Source organism: Corvus brachyrhynchos, unplaced genomic scaffold (assembly GCF_000691975.1).
Source record: "Corvus brachyrhynchos isolate BGI_N302 unplaced genomic scaffold, ASM69197v1 scaffold245, whole genome shotgun sequence".
NCBI lineage: Eukaryota > Metazoa > Chordata > Aves > Passeriformes > Corvidae > Corvus > Corvus brachyrhynchos.
Window position 1 is genome coordinate 4,545,917 of NW_008238988.1, and position 10,354 is coordinate 4,556,270.

A 10,354-nucleotide genomic window follows, 5' to 3' on the forward strand; every position below is an offset into this window, starting at 1 on the left:
CCAAGGCTTCCAAACGTGGCTCTTCTCCTCCGTAGTCCCAGACCGAGCAACTGGTTTGAGTATGTACAAAATGCTGAGAAAACCTTCGAGTTCACATGCTCTGTCTTGTTAGTTTGAATTACTGTAGCACGTTCAAATATTAGGTTTCTTGACTAAAATGTTGAAACACTTTCCCTATTGACTTTTTAGAATAACCTGAAAATAGACAAAATATGACTATCCATCCATCCGTTCAATGACCAGCACAAGTCTGGCAACAAGACTTAAAGCATTCATGGAAATTTAAGAATTAACTTTTTTTAATTCCGTGGGCCTGATTCTTTATAATCCTTACATGGCAACTCCTGTTTTTCCAAGGAATACTTGCCAACATAAGAACCACAGGTGTGTTAGTTGATTTCTTCTCTTTGTATTTCACTTGATTAAACCAAATAATTATGCCAGCATATGAGCAGGGTAAATTGATGTAAACTGCTCCTTCATACCTCAAATGCACATATGAGAGGCAATATTCTTCACAGCCCCATACATTACTGAAACAAAAACTGTAAAAATCTCTGTAAGTAGTGGATGAAGGTGGAAAACTACAGTATTCTGTTGCCCAGAATGTATTCAGCGGTAAGGCTGCAAGAGACAATAAGTCATGGTCAATACAGGCTTTTCACACAGCAGTTCATTCACAGTTACAAATATTCTTAATTAATCACAAATTCATCCTTATAACTTATTATTCCCTCCCTATTGCCCTAGCAGCAATCTCTTCAGATTAAACAGATTATTTTCTCTTTCAGAATTATTACAAGGCCTTCCCCCCTTTTTTTGGTTTTTGGAGTCTTTCCAAGCAGTGGAAGACCACTATAATATGGGACATACTCCAATTTAACATAATTTCACCATTCTAGTATATTTAGTATTTAACAAGTTGTTCCTATCCCACTGACTTGAGGAATAAAACAGGTGTGCTGGAAGTCCTTACCTGCACTAGCAGGTCTTATGCTATTGAATTTTCCCACTTAAATGTGAAATACTTTAGAGTAACTTGAGACCAAAATTAAATACTCACATGAGGACCACCAGGCATTGATGGAGCACCAGCAGGACCAGATGGCACTTGAAAAGGATTAGGGGGCGTAGGATATAGTCCTGGAGCTGGATATGATCCTGTGGGTGGAGGGAATGGCCCGGGCGGTGAAGGTCCCCACGTTCCAGGCGGGACCGTACCCCATGGTACTGTCGGCGCAGCCCCAGGAGTCTGGGTAGGAGCGGAATATGGCCCTGGGGGTGGATATGGCATGCTGGGAGCAGGATACTGCCCTCCCATTGTTGGTCCCCATGCTCCAGAGGGCATGGATCCCCATGGCCCAACAGGAGCAGGAGGTGCAGCTGGCTCTGTTGGACCTCCGTAAGGTCGTGGAAGCTCTGGAAAGGGCATATTTGGTGGAGGATACTGCCCTGGCGGGACAGGACCTGGCACAGTTGGGGGTGGATATGGACCACCAGGAGGAGGGCAGGAGGGTCCAGTAGGAGGAGGAGGAAATGGAGCAGGCGGTCCCGGGGGCATTGAAGGATACATTCCCGTTGGAGGAGGTCCGAAGGGCACGCTGGAAGCCGATGTGTTTGGTGGCAGTCCGGTTGGAGTCATAGGGGGGGCACTGGGGTTATTCCAAGGGTTGGAAGCCGGCCAGCCCTGCGGAGGCTGCCCGGGCTGCTGGCCAGGCTTGGTGCTGCTCACTTTGGAGGTTTTAGCAGGCGACTGGTCTGGTAAAGCATCTGCCAACTGAAAGACAAAGCGCCGGTGAGAACGGAACGTGCCCGCCGGAGTTCCCAGCTGCAGACATCCCCCCACCACGTGGCTACATCCCAGCTGCCGGAGCGGCAGGAGAAGAGCTCTTGGTGGCTGCACAGAGATGATTACATTCATTTTTGTGCAGCTCCTATCACTAAGGCAGCAGAGACATTCTGACAGGCCGCAGTTAAAAACCCAGAGATAAAAGGTGACCTACCACACGGAACAACAGGCAACTGCAGCACAAACCTGAAAACATTTTCCTAGATTTCCATTACAACTATCCTGATGCCATTAAAGCACAGCTCCTTTGTTAATATCACAGGAGAGAACCCAGGAGGCACCCAGCAGCTTCCGAAGTTTAGTCCAGGGATTGCTACATCTACCCAAAAGGAAAACACCACGACTGTGATACAGAGGAAATCTCTCAGCTGTCAGCTCCCCTTTTCCTTCAAAAAACTGTGTCAGCTTTTGGAATAATCAACACAACTGGCTGATCTTCAGGAAAGAAAAACTGTTACTTACCGAAAAATCATCAGTTCCAGACATTGTGCTGAAAAGTAAGGTGAGATAAAGTGAAATTTGTTGAAAATAATAAAGGTATTTTTAAGCAAGACTTCATGAGACATCTACATTTGTCTCATTCAGAGCACAGCAAGTGCTGAACTGGCAGCAACTCTTGGTGCCTTGGTTTCAGTGCCTCTGGCCCACACCAGGTCCTGGACCACGGATCAGGGTGATCAGTGCCTGTGTCTGCTGGGACACCTGTGCCCAGGTGTTGCTTTGGGGATCCCCGGTTAGTGAGGTAATGGGAATAAATTTACTCTTTGTGTTTTAGCCCTGCCTCCCTGTGCTCACAGAGCAACCCAAACACCTTTCTCTGGATTAAGTTCCCATGAAACGGAAAGTCCTGAGCCTCCACCTGCCTCAGCTCAGCCAGGTGCAACACAGGATATAAATAGGTCACATTGCAATAGGAAAAAATATTTTAAGCATTCATATGGAATATATGGAGCCTGCCCAGACAGGGAGGCCTGGGAAAGATTCCAGGTGTTCTCTAAACTGGGATTTGGAAAAGGTATAGCAGGATTCTTGTGGGGGAAGTCAATGCATCTAAACCAAAACATGATTGTCGCTATTGGGGCGGCCACGACACACAGGGACAGTGCCTCTTTCAAGGGCCAAAAAGCCATTTATTAAACAAAGCAGCCTCTTTTATACACCTTTTTATGTTATCATTTGTGTTACATATTCACTGGCTGCTAAACTACCACAATAGGCTCATTGGCTATTACTAACTACAACATACTACCATTGGCTACCTACAGCATAAGCATTCAAGCATTCAAAAAAATAACAGGTTTGGATATGTTGCTGTTTTCTCCTTCTACTGTTTAACTTTCTTGCTTCTGTTGATACTACATTCTCATGGGTAAAAACTAATTGTTTTTCTTTTCATGGACTTTTCTCACAGTCCTTCTCTAGCCAAAGTAACAGGCCTGAGCCACAATTTTACAAAGGCAACAAGGCCTTCATTTTATAAAGTTTTACTTAAATACCACACATGATTAAATCAGAGAATCATGGAAGGGACCTTACGGACCACGTAGTTCCAACCTCCTGACATGGGCAGGGACACCTTCCAAACCCATCCAACCTGGCCTTGAACACTTACAGGGATGGGGCAGCCACAGCTTCTCTGGGAAACCCGTGCCAGGGCATCACCACCCTCAAAATTCTTCCCAATACCCCATCCAGCCCTGCCCTCTGGCACTGGGAAGCCATTCCCTGTGTCCTGTCCCTCCATCCCTTGTCCCCAGTCCCTCTCCAGCTCTCCTGGAACCCCTCTAGGCCCTGCAAGGGGCTCTGAGCTCTCCTTGGAGCCTTCTTGTCGCCAGGTGAACACCCCCAGCTCTCCCAGCCTGGCTCCAGAGCAGAGGGGCTCCAGCCCTCAGAGCATGTTCATGGCCTCCTCTGGACTTGCCCCAATAGGTCCATGTCCTTCAGATGCTGGGGACCTCAGAGCTGGAATCCCCACACAGATCTTATGGCCAGAAATAAAAGAACTATAGTTTGCTAATGGTTTATCCTCCAATTATTTCAGAACACACCAAGGGCAGGGGATGCTCTTATTTACGTTCACCAATTCCAGTAACTGACTATAGAGGTGTCACTAATACGTATCCAACTTCCAACCTCTCCACACTTCCAAGGAGCACTGAAAATAGGGACCAATGAGCCATATTAACAACCAGAGGTGAGGAACTGTTAAGAAGATGACCAAGACCAGCCAGAAATTTTTAGGGGAGAGTGTAGGAGCCAGAAGGGAATGTAAGAGGAGGAAGAATGCAAAAGAGACGTCAAGAGTACAAACTCTACTGCAAGGTTAATTCCCACAAAACACAATCTTTGTATTCCCCTTGCTGATGGTGAAGAACTGACTTCTAAGACAGAGAATGGTCTCAGGGATGGAGGTGTGTACAGAAAGCCTGGATCAAATAGGTTTATAAGCTCCCTTAGATTAATATGTATTCACATTATTTACATTATATTATTTATACATTAATCTCTGAAACTGTACTGTAAATTTATTATTATCTACACAATTTCCTAATGTTAGGACAGTTCTGGATCAGAACAAGAGGCCATTTAGTTCAGCACCCCATTTTATCTTAACAATGACCAGTAGAGAAGAACAAGAACAGGAATGACACTCACCCCCCAACACTTAGCTTAGCTTAGACACTTCCTAAGCTGTACACAATTTCTACGGAGTAATAACCCTCAAATAATTCCTTTTTTACTAACACATCCAGTTTCCTCGCTTAGATGAGGGGATGTCTCATTTGCCCACTTCAGTGCTGTTCTTACAACACCCACTGGCAAGGAACTCCACGGGCTGCTATTTGTTGCACAAAAGCCACCTCCTTTTTTTGTTCTAAACCTGGATTTTACTAGTTTCACTTGTTGGTCCTCCATTCTTGCAGCTGAGGAAATCAGCAAGTCTATTCTTATCCACCCTGCCCATGCTGATCATTATCCTACAGATTGTTATCATTTTCTTTCAGCTGTCCCTTCTCCAGGCTGAGCTCCAGCTCATTCCCCTGACCCTTGTCCAGCAGCTATTCCATACCTTTCATTATTCTCCCTGCCTCAATTTGAGGCTTTTCCAAGTCTTTTGTATCTTTTGGGATGAATGACAAGAAAGAAACACAGAGAATTGAAGATGTGGGATAATAATTGATTTATACAGTATCATAATTATGCTCTGGTTTGTCTTCTATTTCCTTCCTGATACTTCTTAATTTTTCAGCTGCTTTTTGATCCCCATGGAACTGACACTTCTGTGGCAATATTTCACTCCTCAGTGTCAAGGGTCAGCCCAGCATTTTATATGTGAAATTATACGCACCGCTCTACATTTATCTACTCTGAATCACAGCAGATTTATTGCCATTGAATTATTTCTGCTGATTTATTATCCAATCCTTACTTTCCTGAATGGCTTTGTATCAACAAGACACTGTTCATCTCATTTCCCAAGTTATTTATGACCACACGGAACAACCCAGACCTCTGTGGAAACGCAGTGAACTTTTCAAGGTACACCTAATAATTTAAAAAACTCTTTTAAGAAATACCTAGTAATTTAAATAAACTTTTTAAGAAGCACCTAATAATTTAAATAAGCCTTTTAAGAAATAAGTATCTACAAAGTTGATGGAATTCAGGGCCTAACTGCATGAATAAAAAGGTTTGTTAAAACTCCAGTATCAATTTGTAACAGCAGTAGTTCTTTCAAGTAAGGAGTCTTTGTCTCAGATGAGGGACATGTTCAAATCAAGAACTATTTGTTTAAAATTGAGAAACCAACTGAACTACATCAGGGAAGTAGTTTCTGCTCCTGTTATTAACAGCTCAGCTGTCTGAGACATATCTACCAGAAACTCAATTTCTCTTCAAGAAATACCTCTTCTGCTAAGAATTCATTAATATTTGCAATTAACCACACTCAATAACTTGGCAGGTGCTTTTTGGTGGAAGCTATTTCATATAACCCCAAAAATAAAGGAAATCAATCATTAATATAGAGACAATTACAAAAAAATGTTTACATAAGTGAACAGGTAATAATAATAATCATCATCATAATCAGGTTATCAAAAAACACCACCAAAACAGGTCAAGAGAATCCTCATTTCTTTAGGCAGATGGAGAGATGGGATAAGACCAACTGAAAAACAGATCTATAACAGATTGAAAAAAGTCCACAGAAGAGGCTGAACATTTGCTGCGAGGGAGAGAAGGAAGAGAAGAAATGAAACTAAAGGAGAACTCAGAAGAAAATCCTGGGATCTGTCACAAAAGTGTCAGGGAGAAGTAAATTCAAGTCAAGCAGTGGGTGAACACGGTTGAAACAGGCCTGCTTCCCAAATATCAACTAATATCCCCAATATCTGTTAGCAGATCATTCCCAAATATTTCTGTGCCATGAAAACGAAGGGAACAATTCTACTGCATGATTTATGGGGGGGGGTGGGGGGGAAGGTAGTTAAGCACAGCTTATAATGAGATTTAGTGGCTTTTTTACTTTGGCAAGCAGACAAGAGCAACATTTGTTGGCAACATTTGGGATAACTGAGCCCATGCCAAGCATGTCAAGGATCCTCTTGCAGACAGGATGGCCTATTTCAGGGATGTTTTTTAAACAGACATTTAATCTGGGCACTGCCACCTTCATTTCATAAAAAAGAAACTGAAATTACCCTTAACATTCAGACAACATATGAACTCATCTGTACTTAGATCTGGAATCTATATTCCATTCAGGTTGTTCAACACTAGTTAAAGAATTTCAGTCAAAACCTTACAGGAATACCAATTATATTAATACAATTATTGCCCAAGGCATTCACATGCTCACAGATCAGACTCAGAGACAGTGTCAGACAGAAGACCTCCAAGTAACTAAATTTTAAAGTCCCCCCATGTCACACTTTGGCTCAAGATTTTAGAAAAAACCCCACACAGAATGGGGGCTTGATGAGATTTTGAGAGTCATCAGGATTAACAAATGGACTCCTGAATTAACCAATTATTTCTTGAAGCCTTCCTAGTGCACAAGCATTGATATGAGCAGAGAAAAACTCATCAGTGTAACAGACATTTATTCTGCCACATTTAAACTCTACTCCAAATTATCTTTCCTGGAGTTGGGATGAAGAAAGAGAAAAGGAGGAGGGTTCAGGAGTTAAAGTCATTTGGCAGGGAGCAGAAAGACAACAGAGCTGGCAGCATTCAGTGAAGTCCTGTTTGCATCCACTATGCTGTAGGATAAGATTTCCTTTGTTTTCCGAAGGCCAACGCCCCTGGAAACATCTCCAGCTTTCCAGAAGCCCAGAGCCTGCCAGCTCCAGCTCTGCTGGTCAGGGCATCACCTCTCAGCCACCTCTGAGCACATAAACGGCCAGAAGCACAAAACTGAAGTGAGGGATGGTGAGAGATGACCAATGCCTGCAAAAAAAAGCTGCCAGGAGCTGAATCCCTCTCACCCTTTATCCTGAAGAGCCATGAGAGGCAGGAAGGACTTCACTGCACCTGCCCAGAAATGATACCCTGCAAAACCTTCAGGCCACAGGCCAAGGCCTCCTGGACATCCATGAGCTGCTCCCAAAAGTTACCAGCAGGTAGGTGAGACGAGCGAGGCTGCCGTGCTCATGCTGCGCTGGGAAGAGAGAAAGGCTGGGAAGCACAACTCCAACACGGCTCTGGCAGGAGAGCTCCTCCAGCAGCGCTCACAACCAACTGGTGGCTTTCAGAGAGGTCTGTGAAACGCCTGTTCCTGGAAGCGTGGTGCTACGTGTGCCATGCTAAATCCGTCCTACTAAACAGCTTCCGCAACAAACCAGCTCCACGGTGGTTTTTTGAGCTCTAAACCCTCTTGGATTGCATCCATCTCACTGCAACTATGGGTGTAGTAGCAATTTTCCCATGCTTTTGCCTTTCCTGGCTTTTATCCACCATCAGTCCTTACCGACCCTCGTTAGGAAGAGCTGTCCAAAGCACTTCTTCTTCCTTACCCAAAACTCAGCATCCACTGCTTTCCTATTTTTTTTGAGTTGTTTGACATTTTTCCAACACTTGACGTGCCAGATTTAGTTCCTGTCTCCAAGATCATCTTTCAAACACAGAAAAAGGTTTTCTGGATGCAACAGGCTGTGCTGCATTTCCACTGGGTGGCACGGCTGCCTCGGCAGAGAGGTTCCTTTGTCACTCTAACATGACTAATTCCTACCAGCATAACCTCATCTACAACAGGATTTCTGCCCACATAAGTGTAACTACCCAACATAGCACACGGAGAAAATGGAAGAGACACCAAATCTTTGACAGCTTCTAAATGTTTTCTAAAATATGCAAATTTCTGCAGCTTCAGGCATTAAATATCAACACTTCAGAGCTGGCCTTTATAGAATCCCAGAATGGTTTGGGTTGGAAGGGACCTCAAAGATCATCTCATTCCACTCCCTGCTATGGGCAGGGACACCTTCCTCCACTAGGCCAGGCTGCTCAAAGCCCCATCCACTTCCAGGGATGGGGCAGCCACAGCTTCTCTGGGAAACCTATGTCAGGGCTCACCACCCTCACAGCCAAGAATTTCTTCCTAATATCCCATCCAACCCTGCTCTCTGTCAGTGGGGAAGCCATTCCCCCTTGTCCTGTCACTCCATGCTCTTTAAAACAGTCCCTCTCCATCTTTCTTGCAGACTCTCTTCAGGTACTGGAAAGCCACAATTAGATCACCCCAAAGCCATTTCTTCTCCAAGCTGAACCACCCCAACACTCTCAGCCTTTCCTCATAGGAGAGCTGCTCCAGCCCTCTGATCATCTTGGTGGCCTCCTCTGGCCCTTTCCCCATCTTTAATGCCTCCCCAGTGCTCAGATACCATAAAATAATTTGGTGTGCCATGGGTCTTTATCCATTGGGAGAACAAAGTTAATTGACAAACTAAACCAACAGCTACATCATCAGTGGCTATGAGAGATTTGGGGATATTTCTGCCCCTTTCCCTGTCTGTTATGACTGAAAAAATGACAAAGATCAGTATTCAGATCTTCAGGACAAATTTCATTAAGACCGACAACCAAATTGTGGCATTTGCTATAAATTACCAACTACCAAAAAGAAAGTAATTCTTCAAAACAGAGATCCTGGCAGTTTCCAAGACCTGTAAAATACAAAGCCACAAGGATCTACGATCTGTGCCAGCTCTTCACCCTTGTCAGACCATTCAGTTTCACAGCTGCCTCCCCACACCAAGGCCAGACCTGATCCCTTCATCTGGTCCCCAAACCCAGCCAGATGGTCCCACACCCGGCAGACACAGATCACAAGGAGGTGCCTTGTTCATGTGCCAGCTGTGACACAAAGTCAGGGCAGAACAGAGAGCCTCCCCTGCCAAAGATTCCTCCTGTCCACACCACGCAGCCCTGGGAATCCTGAAAAAGATGTATTAGTCCAGCAGCTTGGAATGATTAAAACTGATCTTTCAGAGTTGCCTCTAAATTATCTTGAGAGCTACAGAGCCTCACATCACAGAATCCTAGAATGGTTTGGGTTGGAAGGGACCTTAAAGCCCATCCCTTTCCACCTCCTGCCACGGGCAGGGACACCTTCCACTAGCCCCGGTTGCTCCAAGCCCCGTCCAACCTGGCCTGGAACTCCTCCAGGGATGGGGCAGCCACAGCTTTCCTGGGCAGTCCCTGTTCTCCTCTCAAGCATTATCAGCTTAATTACTGTAATTGTTTTAAGTGAAATAAACACACTGACTCTGAGGAGTGGCTATCAAACAGCTTCACTGCAGGGTTTTGGAGTGTCACTCCCGAACAAAACACCAAACCCATGTGTCACATTCCAGCTGTAACCTCACCGCTGACACACAAACCCACACACCCTTCTGCTCCTTAGCAGAGGCTCTTTCACAGGAAAACCACTTCTCAGGATTCACACCTGGCACCTTTCACATTTTCATCTGGCACTGTTAAAACGGACTTGAATGAACTCAAGCTTCAAGAATACCCAAACTGCTTTCCAGGACTGGCCTGATATTCACCACATATTTCCTTCAGCTATACCGATCTCCACAGGTCCTGGGAAGGGCAGTTTCAGGGCGTGTCATTTTGGTTTCAAAAAGACAAAGCACTTACTTCTGCTCATACACACCACTGGCAGTAAGGCTGAATACCATCAGATCAGCACCGTTTTCCACGGAATTGACCTGGAAACAAGTTTTCCATCAGAAATAAAACCTGTCAGGCAGGCAGCGTTCGGGGGGGCACAGATACCACGCAGTGCTGGCCCTCCCATGTAAGTCAGCTGCCTTAAATACGTTAAAATTTGATAAACCAACTTCTCATCAACTCTGAAAAACTGGATTTCCTGAGCCCTTTTTTAGAGAGGAAGCTTTAAGTTAAAGTCACTTATATGTAATCCACGCTCATTGATGTGCTCATTAATAGACTACGACCACACAATACAAAAAAAAACCCGAACAAATATTTAACCCA

General features: G+C 44.6%; 1 protein-coding gene across 3 annotated transcripts in view; it reads right to left on the reverse strand.

Annotated features, from left to right (window-relative positions):
* Positions 1-127: 127 nt before the first annotated feature.
* Positions 128-10,354, reverse strand: part of MAPK1IP1L (mitogen-activated protein kinase 1 interacting protein 1 like) — an 18,463-nt gene continuing 8,236 nt past the window's right edge. Inside the window, exons 1-4 of one of the 3 annotated variants that reach the window (XM_017738880.1) lie at positions 9,995-10,051; positions 2,312-2,339; positions 1,064-1,777; positions 128-624 (exon numbers count right to left, since the gene is read on the reverse strand). In XM_017738880.1, the coding sequence (XP_017594369.1) occupies positions 613-624; positions 1,064-1,777; positions 2,312-2,339; positions 9,995-10,035 (795 nt within the window). In that variant the 5' untranslated portion in view covers positions 10,036-10,051 and the 3' untranslated portion in view covers positions 128-612. Of the gene's footprint in view, positions 625-1,063; positions 1,778-2,311; positions 2,340-7,338; positions 7,374-9,994; positions 10,052-10,354 lie in introns of those variants that run through there. The other 2 variants (XM_008637304.2, XM_017738879.1) reach the window with 2 other exon arrangements.